This window comes from Sminthopsis crassicaudata, chromosome 1 (genome assembly GCF_048593235.1).
Source record: "Sminthopsis crassicaudata isolate SCR6 chromosome 1, ASM4859323v1, whole genome shotgun sequence".
Taxonomy (NCBI): Eukaryota; Metazoa; Chordata; class Mammalia; order Dasyuromorphia; family Dasyuridae; genus Sminthopsis; species Sminthopsis crassicaudata.
Genome location: NC_133617.1, coordinates 524,953,497 through 524,969,790, shown reverse-complemented (window position 1 = coordinate 524,969,790; position 16,294 = coordinate 524,953,497). Strand labels below are relative to the sequence as shown.

Here is a 16,294-nt window from a genome sequence, read left to right as displayed (position 1 = left end):
TGATACGTTTGATGTCTGGCCAAGCCCTAAGTGCTCCTTAGAACCTGCTGCAGCAGCTTTTAATCACTGTTGGAACAAATAATTTCCATCTGTCCTTTCTGCCAAGGGGAAATCATCCATGCTTAGGGTCAACATGGCCCTAACTCACCAACAGGTTTGAAGCCAGTTTGGTTGCCTTCTCTCTGGCTTAGTTTGTCTGCTGAGATAGTTTGTGAGGGTTAATTTGTGAGGGTCCCCTGATGCACCTGCTACAACTTCTTGAAGCCACAGGTGAGAATTCGGTGCCTGGTGGACAGGAAAGGTGGATGAAGAGCCTGAAAAGGCTTCCACAAGCCCTCATACCAGAGGTGCTAGTCCTCCTGGAATACCTCATATACCCCTGTGAGACAGTGCCATGAAAAGGAAGCCTTTTTCTTCATCCACTTTGGAGGAAGTAGCTAAAATCTCCCACAAGGTAATAAATAAGCATGTACAAGAGAGCTGAGGGACAGTCAAGAAGCCTGAGGTGTTTTGCTACCGCAATGAATGAAAGATACTGGATTCATGACAGAATGTGGAGGCCAGGGGGCTGCCAATGGTTGTTTCCTCTGCTAATGTGTCTGTGCCCAAGTGTCTCGAGCATGGGAGTAACTAGAACTTGGGGGGGTCATCAGCTCTTCCTCCTCTTGCTGAAGACCCAGATACAGGAGTTCCTGAATTGAGTACTGATGCTACCTCTGTTACCTATGCCCCTGAAAGTGTGACATATAGGATCCCCTATAAACACCAGAGTCAAGACAGCAGCTGTTCTTTTTGCTGGGAAATATTAAATGGTTAAAATCCGTTCTCCTTCTTAGGGAGAGTATGTATTTGTTTTTAAGCTTATTTGTTTCTCTAAAGTTTATATACTAGATTGTTCTTCACCTGGTCAGGCAGCCAGTGGAACACTCAATGGAAGATTGGACCTGGAGTTACAAAGACCGCCAGCCTCAGACATTTATGAGCCCCAAGCAAGTTACTTAACCTCCATTTGCCTCAGTTTCCTCAACTGTAGAATACAGATAATAAAATACAGATAATAACAGTACCTACCTCCCAGGTTGTGGCCACCATATGAGATATTTATAAAAGGTACTTGCACTAAGTACTTGGCACTTAGTATGTGGCACTTAGTAGGCTCTATAGAATACTTGTTCTCTTTCTTTCCTCTGATATCTAGAGGCTGGTATTAAAATAAAATTAACAGGCTCAATGTATTTTGTTTGCTCAAGGGCAATTGAGAAGGAAGTTACATTTGGCTACACAAAGAGGAAACTCTTTCAAAATTGTTGAAGTGTCCCAACTGGAGGTTAGAAATGAAACAAATGTAACTGCCCCCAAAGCTGTAAATAAATAAATCAAGTGAATCTGGCTCTCAAAGTATACAGGAATGAGCATTGTAAAGGAGACAAAGGTTTGGTAAGAAAAAAACTTTCTTCCTGCTACTCTCATTTTCCATTTGTCTCAAGGAAACTTTTCTTTCTTGAGGTGGAAATGCTGGTAGCAAAGAGTCACATCTGAAGGAAAGACTTGGAAAGGAAAGCCTCTATCAGACTGCCTAATATAAGGGAATATCAAGAAAATGACAAATGTTGGAAGGGGTGGGAAAAATAGAGACATTCATGTACTCCTGGTGAAGCTGTGAGTTTGCCAACTATTTTGGAGAATAATTTGGAACTCTATACCCAAAAGGCTATAAAACTGTGCACATTTTTTTTTACCCAGCAATATCACTACTAGATCTAAATCCCAAAGAGATTTTTTTTCAAAAAAAAAAGGAAAAGGACCTATATGTACAAAATATTTCTAGTAGTTCTTTTTGTGGCAAAGAATTGGAAACTCAAGAAATGCTCATCAATTGGGGAATAGCTGTGGTATGATTGTGACGGAATATTATTGTGCTATAAGAAATTACGAGCAGTATGCTCTTAGAAAAACCTGGGAAAACTTCTATGAACTGGTACAAAATGAAGTATGAAGAACCAAGAAAACACGTACACAGTAATAACAATATTGTCTGATGATCAACTATGAATGACTTAGCTATTCTCAGCAATACAAAATTCCAAGATAGTTCCAAATGATTCATGATGAAAAAATGCTATTTACTTCCAAAGAAAGAATGCAGATCGAAGGATACTTTTTTTTAAAAAAAATTCTTTTTTGGTTGTTTTTTATTCTTCTGGTCTTTGTTTTCTTTTGCAAAATGGCAAATAAAGAAATATGTTTTGCATGAATTAGGAGGGGGAAAGAGAATTTGAAATTCAAAATTTAAAAACACAAATGTTAAGCATTTTTATATGTATTTGAGCAAAAAATAAGAGAAAAAATTTTCAAAAGGAACCTCTCTTTTACAGTGTTTTGTAAACAGAGTGCAGCAGTAGCAGTAATTACTGATTGTCTCCCATACATGCCACAGATATTTATCATTTATACCAGATTCACTTCCTTCTTAAGCCTTAATTTGATGGATTTCTTCAAGTGTTTCCAGAAGCTCCTTTTCCCATTCTTTTTGGGAGTTCATTGTTGCTCTTAGAAGGGCCTTAAGAGTTTTAGGTTGGAGTGGAGGGCCCAGGACTGGACATAGTACAAGTAACATAAAAATGGTACAAAGATGAAGTAGGATTGGATTTTCAGCATAGTTTTTTTTTCCCACAGGACAGTCTCAATTCCAAATCCAAAATTGCCCGTAGGCTCCAGTCCCAAAACTGGTTTCTCTGTGCTTCCATGTCAGACTGATTGCTTGCACCATCTAGTCTGTAATCTTGGTTCTAGGTATTAAGGTTACTATGGCTCAGATTCCCAGGTCTGTGGCTGGTGATTACTTCCAAAATCTGAAACAAATGCTTCCAGGGCCATTTCTTGGAGTCAGGAATAACAAGAAGAGAGCAGGGGAAAAGATTTTTCTTACCCTTTCAGCTTAATTCATAGCTTCAAATGCTGGACAGAGCAGATAAAGTCACAAAAAAGGGCAGTCCAAAAATGTGAAAGACTCAGTCAATCCAGTTTTAAAGATGCAAGTGGCCAATTACAGGTAGGCTATCCCCAACCCCACCCACTTACCTGGTAGTTGATATAATAGGCTCCACATTAGGCAAACAGGGCATGGTCAAAAGGCTTCTAAGGGCATCCCTATGCCAGAATTGGACATTGCCAGAGAAACCTGGACTACAAATATGTATACATATGCAAGCCAATTTAACAACAAAGTGCCTTCCCAAAGAAAAACGGATAGGGCAAAAACCTCTCAAACTGAGGCAATAAATTTTAAAATAAAAGAAAACATAACTCAATAAACCCAATGAACATCCTATTTTGTTGAGTGTAATTAGGTGTCCTATAATAACTTTTTGATTTCAAATATCTTTGAGTTTGGTGACTGAAAGAGGAAAAAGTGTTCTTTTCCCTAATGAAGTAATTTCTTACTAAAATATCCCAGTTTACAAAATACTAATGGTACTTAATAGTATGATTGAGAGTAGTCCCAATTCAGTTCCACACAGCAGATAAAAAATAGATAAGTCTAAATAACACTTTTATGTAACAAATGCATTTTATGTGATACTCTCAGTTTAACAAATGCAGGAATGGGTTTAACAAATGCAGGAATGGGTTTAACAAATGCAGGAATGGGTAACAGAGCTAACTATGCTTTAGGAATGCAATTTAAGGTATAGGATTTGGAAATGGAAATGAGAGGCAGATATATAGAGTAGAAAAATCATATGAGAGGAAAGAAAAAAAAAAGTTTTTCATTTTTATACCATGAGTTAGATTGTGGTTCCAAGTGTACATAAATAGATAAAAAATAGAACACGTTCAAATTCAGTCCAAAGAGGCATTATCAAAAAACAAACAAAATTCAGGAACAAATCAACTTTTAGGGGGAAAAAATCAGAACTTTAAAATTTTTCCTACAGTGCAGAAAAAAGTGAAGTAAGTAAATTTGAGAGATATGAATTTAGAATGTAGCAATTCTGACAGGAGAGTATGAAAGAACCAAACATACCTGGTTGATCATAGGAAGCCCATGCTAGATTTTCTCCACAATTTCCCCTACTGGATTCTGAGCTATGTTTGAGAACCTTTGTAGTAGCCAGTGCATCTGCATACCTAGCAAAGAAACTCAGAGCATTTACTAAAATTATAAGCAGAAATGAACCTTAATCAAACTTCCAAATTCCCCCTTCCATAAAGCATGCTTATGCCTAAACCTTGAAAATGCATTGTCACAAAATCCAATTTCTTAAAAAACAAACAAAAAACCCCAAACTGCTTCCCTAATGTTAAAATGACACTAAGAGCGTTATAACAGGAAATATTATTCAGATTCTCAGACAACATAATCACAAGGATACTTTAGATGCTAAGTATTTTCACAAAGGCAGACAAGAGTATTTCAGAATCGCTAATTGTTAAAAACCGACTCACTGTTGTGCCTCACGGTTCAATTTATTGTCGAGTTTTAATGGGGGGCAGCCATGTTTCCGTCTATAGTCATTGTGAGCTCTTAAGATATCTGAAGAAAACTGCTTTGAAGCTGAAACAATTCAAAACAATGAAGCATTCCATTAAATACTGTTAACAAAATAGTAAAAAGAAATACCAGTAGCATTTTAGGATTTGTACTTCAGAGGTACAATTAATTTGTTTTGGGATTATTACACAATCTTTGAGCTAGAGAACAATAAGCTAGTTCAGCTCTGAAGTTCTTTAAGAAATAAAGAGTTTGAAAGGACAAACCAAGAGAAAAGGAAGGGGGTATCTCAAGAGATGAGCAACAGCAACAACACAGTCAACTTCTCTAGCCTTGCTGAGGATTTAATGAGCAAAGAAGGAAAGAATCACTGGCAAAGGAGCTACAGGAAAAAGGAAAAAGGAAGAGCTGTTTGACAAGATCATCAGCTCCTACAAGCATCTCAGAACATTAAATTTAGTCTAAAGCCATCAGTTTTACTATTTTTTAAAGGATGGGAGAAGTTCAAAGAAAAGGTCTGCTCTTTCTCCAACTTACCCTCATGGTGCCTTTTATACACAATATACAATACTCTGTCCACTTATAGACACCATACAATGCTCTTTCTTAATTCTTTACCAAATGTTAGTAAAGTATGTTGCTCAGCAACCTGAATTTTGCCTCAAACATAAAGAGTAAAAGGGTTAAGCTAACAATAAATCTAAATTTAAAACACAGCACAAAGCCAAACTTCTGGCTAATTGTTAGGAACTTTCCTAATTGGGGTCTCTAAGCTATTGTGATTGTCTCCCTAACTTTCATTTAACATAAACTTCACAAAACAAGAGATAATGTGTGAATCTAATAGGTCATAACAATAAACAATATATAATAGTATAATAAACAATAAAAATAAACTTGTTATAACAAGGTATGGCTGATTAAATCTCCAGAGACAAAGAAGAAAAAAAGGAGAGAATATCAAAAACTATTAGCTAACAAATCCTATCTTCCATGTCAATATCTACACCCACCAATGTTACTATGTCATATATTTTAAAATAAATCATGATTAAAAAGATGGATACATTTAGAAGAAAAAAACCAAAATTGTAGACAGCCATATGAAAAATGCTATAAATCATAACTGATTAAAGAAATACATATTAAAATATGTGATATCTGAGGTATCACTTTATATTTATCAGATTGACTACTAGTATAGAAATGGAAAATGACAAATATTGGAGAATGTGTAGAAAAAAAAGGACACTAATATACTCCTGGTGGAGTTGTGAACTGCTCTAACCATTATGGGGAGCAATATGGAATTCTTTGCCCAAAGGCTATTAAAAACTTCATACTTTTTAACCTAGCAATACCACTAGTAGCTTTGTATTCCAAAGAGATTTTTTTAAAAAAGGAAAAGGATCTATACATACAAAAATATTTGTAATGGCTCTTTTTTGTCATGACAAAGAATTGGAAATTAAAGGGATGCCCATCAATGGGGGAATGACTGAAGAAGTTATGTTACATGATTGTGATGCAATATTATTGTGCAATAAGAAATGATGAGCAGGATGCTCTCAGAAAAACCTAGAAAGATTTCTATGAACTAATGCAAAATGAAGTGAGCAGAACTAGAATATCATACACAATAACAGCAGTATTATTTGATTTTCTACTGTGATTGACTTGACTATTCTCAGCAATATAGTGATACAAGACAATTCCATAGATTTATGATGAAAAATACCATTCACCTCCATAGAAAGAATTGATGGATTCTGAATGCAGATTGAAGCTCCCATGTATTTTTAAATTTCTTTTTTTGTTTCCTTCTTTCTCTCTTTTATCTTTTTTCCCATTTTATAATGTGGCTAATATGGTAATATGTTTTGCATAACTGTACATGTATAATCTGTGTCAAAGTGTTTGCATTTTAAAGGAAAGAAAAAAAAGGGAACCTGGAATTTAAAAAAATGAATACTAAAATTGTTTTTATATGTAATTGAGAAAAAGAAAATACAAATATTCTTTAAAAAATATATACATGTAATTTTGGATATCATCTTCACCTTGAAATGGAACCTTTAGTTGATAGCATGGTTCATACCCTCTAAACCCTAACTTCACAAAAATTTTAAAGGCTACTTCTTTATTTCTCTTCAAGAGATTATAGCAAGGAGCATAGTTGAAATGGTAAAGTGATAAAAAGTATTAGAGTCTAACTCTCCCTTTACCATACCTCCTCAACAAATATCTGGAATGTAAAAGATGGAATTCTGATGAGCAAAGACAAAAAGTATTTCTTTTCCCCCTCTCAGAACAACTTAGGAAGATGAAAATAGACAAACTAGACAAATTAGAAGCATGTAACCCTGGCCAAAGTCCCAGTAGAGAACATTCTGGTACCTAGAGAATTCAAAGAGGGTCAAGGCCCAGTCTTTCTTGACTTTTCTTGACCCAGAAAGAAACCACAGGAGATCCCTGTGCAAGCAATAGGTGCAGAAATGGACATTATCTAGCAGCATTGTAATCCACCACCTGGTGTCATGTCCCAGTTCCAGAGGTGAGAAAAATGTCCTTGAGCACTGTCTGAATACTGAACACATTTTGGAAAGCACATCATGGCTCTGATCCTAACTGTAGGACACAACATCCCAGCTCAAAGAAGACTCTGAATTCACAGAGTCTTCAGTGGCTACTCCAAGTGGTGGTAGGTTGCAAGCCAATGGACTCAAACAAACCTGGGCCAAGAATTCACAGAACTCAGACAAAGAGGGGCAATGAACAGATCCCTCCCTAAATCACCCCACTTCGGAAGCCCTGAAAACTTTCAGGTTCCCAGTCAGACCTTGGAAAGCAGCAAAGGTTATATGAAAATGAAAGCTCAAGCTAGAGATTACTTCCACCCCCAACCCAATAAGTGTAGAGTCTAACACCAACTAAAAATGAGAAGTCATCTGGAAGAATGAGCAAACAAAAAAAAAAAGAACCCAGCAACAAAGAGCTACTATGACAACAGGGAAGTAAGCTCATGACACCAACACAAAAGAGAGTGACTCAAAAAACAAAACAAAACAAAAAAACCTTAAATAAGCCCACAAGCAAACCCTTGAAGATAAATGCAGCTGGGATAAAGTCCAAGAATTCCCAGAAGAGTTAAAACAAGAGTTTAACAAAAAAGGAGCCAAGAATTATTTTAAAAGCCAAATGAGAGCAGTATAGGGAAAATTATGGGGAAAAGAGGTGAATGTTTGGGAAGGAAGATATTTAAAAGAAAACACTTTGAAAAAGAAGTACAAAACCTCACTGAAGAAAATAACTCTTTGAAAATAAAAATTGGCTAAATTGAGACTAATGACTCCATGAGATGTCAAGAAACATAAAACAAGTCAAAATACTGGGAAAAATTAAAGAAGAAGAAAATGAAGTATTCTCACAGGAAAAAAAAATCTAAATCTGACTTGGAAAATAGAGGAGAAATAATTTAAAAATCATTTGACTACCTGAAAGTCACAAAGAATCTGAACAGTATATTTTAATAAATCATAAAAGAAAATTGTTCTGCTATCTTTGAACCACAGTGCAAAGTAGAAACTGAAAGGATTCACCAGTTACTTCCTGAAAAAAACCCTAAATTGAAAACTCCCAGTAATCTTAAATCCAAAATTTAAAGTTTCCAGGTCAAGGAAAAAAATACTGTAAACAATCAGAAAGAGGATTCAAGTACCAATAAGCCACAATAAGGATGACATAAGATTTAGCAGCCATCACCATAAAGGAGTAAAGAGCTTAGAATATGATATTCCACAAGACAAGTAATCTAGTTTATAATCAAGAGTAATCTACCAAGCAATACTCGGATATAATCCTACAGCAGAAAAATAGACTTTTTAATAATATAGAGAACTTCCAAGCATTTCTGGACCAGAGCTAAGTGAAAAATCTGACAAGAATCAAGAGAGTCATTAATAAGGTAATTATGAATAAAAAATTACAAAGGACTAAATAAGTTTAAATTGTTTACATTCTTATTTGGGGAGATATTATGTAAACCTTCAAAACTTTCTTATTATCATGGACCATAACTCTTAAATGAGGTGTACAAAGAAGCATTTCATTTATATAAGAGGAAGATAGTAAGAGTGAATGAGGGTATAAGCATTTGAACCCCACTTTCATCTGAATTAGTTAAACAAGGGAAGAATACATATATAGAGGAAGGAAAGGAGTTAAAGAAAAAGTGGGGAACAAGAGGGAGGATAGATTAAGGAAGTCAATAATCAGAAGCAAAACAGACTGTTAGAAGAGACATGGAAAAATAGAGAAGTATAAGAAAATAGGATGGGGGGGAAATACAGTTAGAAGTCATAACTGTGAATGAGAATGGGATGAATTAATCCATTAAATAGAAAAAAGTAACAGAATGGTTTATCAATAACACTAGCAGAATTTTAGTTATTACAATTCAAGACTAATAAAGAAATAGAACTGGGCCTTGATATGTAGTATTCAGTTAAGGAGAAAGCTATTTGAGGTAGGGGAACGGACAAATGCACTGATTGTTAAAAAGGTAGGTTAAAGCCAATGCTATAACTAGGTATAACCATGTTTGTTACAAACTCAATGGTAGTGGTGGTGAGAAGTTACAGTACTGGATCCAGAGGTCTACTAGGGATAGAATAGATCCTCTGAAATGGGCCAGACCATTCGTCAGAGAATTGAATCCTTGAGACATGGAATTTTAGTGAAAGATGGTTCTAGGAGAGAGGTATAATGGTGGTAGAACTGGAAACGGTGGTAGGGATAGCGACTGTGCCTTTCTATACCCCTACTAGTAGAAGGCTGTGAATTAGGATGCAAGGGTTTAAATCACTGAAGAAGATCTAAGCCTCTGAATATTAGTGCCCTGAGACAAAGTTTTGTTACCCCATGCTAGCTGCCATTTTGATTATAATGGGTGAAAACCAGAGAAAAGTAGATCAGACTGACAATTTCATAGTTAATAATCATTTTACCATCTCCAGAAATTAAGTCAGGAAGACCTAGACTAAATTAATGGTAGTGGGAATGAAGAAATGACAAAAACATAATGAAGAAAAATTGATAGGACTTGTTGAATGATTATATATGAGGTAGAGAAAGATAACTAAGTTTTTGAGCATAAGTGACTGAGAAGATGATAACATCACTAAAGAGGAAAGCTGAGAAGGGCAGAGAAGTTTTAAGGACAAGATGATGAGTTTTGTTCTGAATATTGTGAACTTGAAGTAATAGAGCAAAGCAATCAAACAGAAATGCCCAATAGACAAATGAAAATATGGGATTAAAATGAATATGAGAGATTAGGGCTAGAAATGCTGATCTGAAAATCACCAAGATAATTAAACCCATAGGAAAGGATAAGTTCCCCAGGAAGTAAATATAAAAGGAGTTTATCTCAAGTTGAGAGGCTAGTTTTGGAAAAGAAATAGAATATTTACATCTTCAAGAGAATAAGGGATAAGGTCATGAACAAAATTTTTACTTTACAATTCATTCCTATAGAAAATAGCTAGTGTTAGTCTTAGGGCAGAGGATAAGCCTAAAGACCAAAACTTCTAGTGAACTAAGTGAGCAGAGCTAGGAGAACAATTTATTCAAAATAACAACATCATGCATAAAAACAATCTTGAGTCTTTAGAACAAAAGTCACCTATCACTGCAATGATAAACTATGAAACCAAATGAATGAAGATGAAAGATACCCTAAGCAGTGAGGAACTTAAAATGAGAAAAAAAAGAGAGAGAGAGAGACATTTTTTGGGTATGGCTAATTTGTTTTGCCAGGTTATGCAACTATATATTGATGGCTTTATTTTTCAGGTTGTTGTTGTTGGTTTTTTTTAATTTGCTCAATGAAAGTGGAGTGGGGTAGAGATAATGGAAGAAACAGATTAATTTTAAAATGCTTTTTAAAAGTAAGTTATGTAAAATGGAAATAGTTTTATATGCAATTCTTTTTTTTTGGTATTCTGACACACATACACATATATACACAACATATAATATTTGGAAATGCTTCTTTTTGGTGTTTAAATTCAGAATTAAAAAAATAATATTAAACTTAGGGATTTAACATCTATCTACTCAAATAGTAAGAAAACAAAACTAAAAACTTATCCTAAACAAAACTGTTAATCAAAGCAAATAAATATTTTTTCTTCTTCAAATGATATTTTTGTATAAGTTATTCCTTTTTGGTATATTTCAACATGAGATTTTTTTTCAATTAAATTGTTTTAAAAATAGTTTGTAAAGTTAAAACTAATTCTGCCCCCTTTGAATTTAGATGCAAAATATATAAGCAAAATAAAAAACTGTAACTGACTTAAATCTCAATTAAAAATTATCTATCCTAAAGGAGAAAGTATTTATTCTTGCAGTTACAACTAGATTGAATATAAAGCAATCCACACAGATGGCTTTCCTTTGGGGACCTTCAGTCAGCTAGCATTTATAGAAAGCATTCTATATACTAGACAGTACTCTAAGTGATAGGCAAATTTAAAAACAAGACATTCCTTACTTTCAAAGAGAATACAATCTAATGGAAGAGACAGCAAGCAAATAACTATGTACAAAAAAGCTCTCTACAGGATATAATGGAGATAATTAACAGAGGGAACGCATTAGCATTAAAGTAAACCGGTAAAGGTTTTTTGTAGAAACTGAGACTTTAATTGAAACTTGAAGGAGCCTCAACAATTTTTGTTTGCCTATATGCCTTTTAATGAGTGTGTACTTGTTGGAATCACATCCTTTACCTTTTTAACTTTCTTCCCTCCTAAATCCTCCTCAGTATGCTCCAAAACTCTTTAATTTTCTCCTGCTCCAGGCAGTTCCAGAAGAAAATAAAATTATATGAAAAAATTCTACAAGACTAATTAAGGAAATGCAAATTAAAACAACTTTGAGGTATCACCTCACAACCATCCCGTTGGTTAAGAAAGCAGGAGGAAAAAAAGATAAATGCTGGAGGGGATGTGAAAAATTAAAGCACAGTTGGTGAAGTTGTAAACTAGTCTAACCATTCTAGAGAACATTTATCCAGGAGATAATGTTACTTTAACTATGCCTCCTACCTACAGATTTACTAAGGCAACTAGGGATTATATATTTTATTGAACGCTCTCCTCCGATATTTGCTAGCTATGTGACCACAGGAAGTTACTTCACCTCATCCTCTCAAGTTCCTTATCTGTAAAATAGTGAGGGAACTCAGATAAGACTAGGAATGGAAAACATTTTGCAAATGTTAACCTATTACATAAATTATGTAAATAGCTATTATTATTATTATTATTGCTAGAGTTGTGTGATTGTCAGAAATCTACTCACTCTCTTAATTGCCTGTTTTCTCAGCTTGTAACATGAGGAGGAGGCTGGAATAATGAACTCTAAAAATCCCTCCAATTTAAAAATGATTCTAAGACATTTTTTTTAGGTGCCTATATAATTTGTAGAAAGAATGAAAGGTGAAATATTTTTTTTCTGATTGAGACTGACAAGCAGATGAAACTATACTAGACTTTGACTCCTTTATTTCACCTAACAGATTTCTGGTTTGTCAGTATAGACAGCCTAGAAATGAAAGGCCTTTTGTTTCTACTTCGCTCGACTCCTTTCCCCCATTCCTTGTGGGGACTGTATAACAAAGAATTAGAAACATAATGTTTAAGGTGCAAATTGATTTTTGGCCTGGAGACAGCTGAGGCCAAGTCAATAAAGGCTGCTTCTTATAAACTTCATTCAGACAGTAAACAAAGAAAGAGAACAGAGGAGAAAGAAGAAGCGAGACAAAGAGAAGTGTCATTCCTCTTCATTGTCAGAGACAAGTGTAGTGTGTTAATCAGGAAGGAAAGGATTTTTTTTCCCCCGTGGCTGGGGTTAAGTGACTTGCCCAGGGTCACACAGCTAGGAAGTGTTAAGTGTCTGAGACCAGATTTGAACTCAGATCCTCCTGAATTCAAGGCTGGTGCTCTATCCACTGCGCCACCTAGCTGCCCCCAAAGGAAGGAAAGGATGTAAGGGTGATTTGTCCTGCTCCTAACTCAAGGGTAAAACACCAGAAGAAAATGATTTTGCAATAGCTAATAGTAGTACACCAGAAAAGAGAATGGAATGGTCACAGAGATTCTGAAAGTAGTTATAAAACCTCTTAAGAGGAAGGGAAGAAGATGAGTACAATTAAAGTTATTTATGGAAATCTTTTTTTTTTTTTTTTTTTTTTTTTTTATTTATGGAAATCTTGAGCACAAAACAGCTTAGAAAAGAAAATAGATAAATCCTACAGAAAAAAATGAACACTGAAAAAAAAATGAAGGAAACATAACTCAAAAACTTAATGACAATTAAGAAACATTAGAGCAAAGTCAAAAAAAAAAGTTGCTACTGCAACTCTAGAGTTTTCAAGTTAAAGAAAAACTGCTGCAAGGAAACAGGAAGAGAGATCACATATTGAGGAAGCCAGTCAGAATCACAAAGGACCCACACATCAATGAGAAAAGAAACCAAATATTTGGTCCAACTCTTTCACTTTACAAATGAAAAAAAAAATTATGTCCTGAGAGGTTAAGTGACTTGTCCAAGGTCCTTTGGCACAAATGGCAGATGCAGCTGGGGTACTTTGACTCAGAACTAGTCTTTCCATTCCTCACACTGACAAGACAAGAAGTAAAGGAAAAAAGTCTACTCTGACCAAGAAAGGTTTATTCCAGAGTAATCATAGGAAAAAATCACTGAAATTCTTTTCAATTTCTATACTGTAAAATAACAAGACTGGACTAGATGACCTCTAATGTCCTGTTCAGCTTTAAATCTAGAATGCCACAATGATACAGGGGGAAAATAAACTTTTAAAAGATGTTTCTGTTGAAAATTTAAAAAGGGGGAGGGCCATCTAAGTGGTACAGGGGTTACAGTCAGGAGAAGCTGAGTTCAAATCTAGCTTCAAACACTTGTTATTTAATAGTTGTATGACCCTAGGCAAATCACTGAATCCCAATAGCATTGCAAGAAAAAACAAAACAAAACAAAAAACAATATAGCTAGGCAGACTTCAAAAGGCAAATTGTCTTAGAACTTGTCATAAATTACAAGTAAATTCTAACATTTAGAGAACAATGAATCCCTATAAACAATTGGCCCCTAAGAATAAGAACCCTTTTCCACAAAAATACATGTGTAGTAAACTCCTTTGATGAGACAAATATTCCCAAGCCATGGAGAGTTAAAGTAGACAAAATTATAGCTTAATCTTATTAATAAATCTGAATAAAATATTAGAAATGAGACCATAACGATGCATTTTCTTAAATTATTCACTATGATCAGGTTGGATTTACACTAGGATTGTTGGATGGTCCAATGTTAGGAAAATGATGAAAAATAATAGATGATACTAATAAGAAAAATGGCTGCAGGGTATTAAGTATATTATGAAAAGATTTTCAATAAAATAAAGAACTCGTGAATTCAAAAATACCAAAAAGCACAAAAAGTTTCTTAAAACCAAGAACTAGCAATATTTACAATAGAAAAACACTAGAAGCATTATCTGTATGAGATGTATCTTCCCTAAACTATTTTTCTCCTAGAAGCCATTATGAAATAACATATATTCCTGACCTAAAATCTTTGGTCTGTCCTGAAAGAAAAAACCTTATCTATCTACCTTGAACAGAATAATCAATACTTAGGAGTCTATGACTCAAGAGTCAGGAAGCCTTGAGTTCATCTGGCCCTACTGGATATATGACTCCGGGTAAATCATTTAACCTGTGTAGCTCCTGAGTTGAACTGAATGATTAGAGAGATAGTCAACAAGTCTTCAAGCTGTTATTATGTGGCAGGCACTGTTTTTAATTAAGGATACAAAGAAAGGTAAAAAACAAAAAACAAACAAAAAAGAAAAACAAAACCCATGTCTGCCTTCAAAGAGCTCACATTCTAAAGGGAAGCTGACTGAAGTGTCCCATCTCTCACAGAAGCTCCCCTCCCCCCCACTGTCAGGAATTAAGAGCCAGGAGAAGACATTCAGATATCAGCAAATACCTCCTGATATGATCCAGATCCATAATAATTAAAGCCTTTATATGGCACACCAGGGTTTGCATAGAGCTTTACTCACGTGGCCTCATTTGATCCTTATGACAACACTGCAAAGTGGGTGTGCTTATCTCCATTTTAAATATGAGGAAACTAAAAGTAAGTGAAACTAAGTGACTTGCCCCGAGTCTTAAAGTTAGTAAGAGTCTGACATGAATTCCTGTTTCTTGACTCCCAGGCCAGCACCCTATTCACTACTGCTATCTAAGCTCCCAGGAGCACAGAGATCAAACTAGGAAGCAAAGGTTGGGGACTCTCCCTCTGACATTAGGTGTCTTGTGGAATTTATAGTACTTCAGCCAAAATAAACTACCAGGAAAAAGGTACTGGAGTATTTGTAAGGGGAAACGATCTCTTGACTATTTTACCAGAGTTAAGAGTATATATTTAAGATTAGTCATGTGGACAAGGATAAACTGTAATGCTGGAGAAACTGAGGCAAGATAGAGATTAGAGAGTATTTAATAATTTATTTAAAAAGAGAGAGATTGTACTGGGATCAAATGGATCCATGGTTTGGTCCCAGGGCTGAATGAGACTATCCTCTCCAAGAATCCAGCAACAATGTGACTTCTCAATGATGTGGCTCAGATACAGGGGATAGACTGAGGCAAGGGCGGAGTCAGGGTGCTGAGAGCGGGAACAGCACTCTGACAAGGTGGGGTGAGCCACTGGAGGATGGGATGAGCTAATGAGGAGAGGAACCCCGGACTTGGGGAGAAGCATCTTGATAAGACAGTATCTGACATTCTAGTATGGGGATGGGGAGAGGCATTCTGATATTCTAAAACATAAGACCTTTTATCCTTCTCAAATATTCTGATTAAGAGGGAGGGGAGGTTTTGCAGGACTGAGCAGACAATTATAAACTGAAGCAGAACAATTAGGGAAACTGAGTCAGGATAATTAGGGAAATTGAGGCAGGACAATAAAAGAGAACTGTGGCATAACAAAACCAGTCAGTATGATTTAAAAAAAAAAAGGTTTTTGACAGGTTTGCCTACCAAACCTTTGTTGTAATCAGAGTGGTATATTTTATCATTAGCAGGGAATGGATAAGAGAAAAGAAACAAAATGTAGAGAAAGAAAACAAAATGTAGAGAAAGAAAACAAAATGTGAGTAGAAGACAAAGAACACTATCACTGGAGAAAATATCAATATCAATGTGAGGTCCTCCATAGGATTGAGGGTGAAGTTTTTTTTTTTTTTTTTTTTTTAATATTATTTTTTGGTAGCTCTTCAAGAGATTTAGTGACATCTGGTGGTTATACAATTAGTAGTAAGAACAATGTGAAGAGAGGAGAAAGCTTGGACTCTGAAAGACATGGCTTAAAGTTCTGCTTCTTTGTGTATAGGGACAAATCATTAACCTCCCAGTGCCCTTATGTAGCATCTCTATATAATTAGAATCGGCAGTTAGAATTTTGAATCAGTGTAAGGAATTTTCAAAACAGAAGTCCCCAATTCTCAAATTTCTTAAGAAATTCTTATCTTTAACAAAATAATAAAACAACCTAACCTTTAAAGCCCACCATAATGTACAAAGCACTTTAATTATGTTATCTTTGTAATCCTTGTAATATCCCTGTGATGTAGGCAGCAAACATATTATTATTACCATTTTACACGGATGGTAAGTGACTTACATAAAAAAGCCTACC

At 35.1% G+C, this 16,294-nt stretch overlaps 1 protein-coding gene across 3 annotated transcripts in view; it reads right to left on the bottom strand.

Annotated features, from left to right (window-relative positions):
- The window catches only part of GLIPR2 (GLI pathogenesis related 2), a 65,010-nt gene that overhangs the window by 26,145 nt on the left and 22,571 nt on the right, over positions 1 to 16,294 (bottom strand). For all 3 annotated transcript variants that reach the window (XM_074281743.1, XM_074281744.1, XM_074281745.1), the window contains exons 2-3: positions 4,450 to 4,558; positions 4,028 to 4,131 (exon numbers count right to left, since the gene is read on the bottom strand). In XM_074281743.1, the coding sequence (XP_074137844.1) occupies positions 4,028 to 4,131; positions 4,450 to 4,558 (213 nt within the window). The remainder of the gene's footprint in view (positions 1 to 4,027; positions 4,132 to 4,449; positions 4,559 to 16,294) is intronic.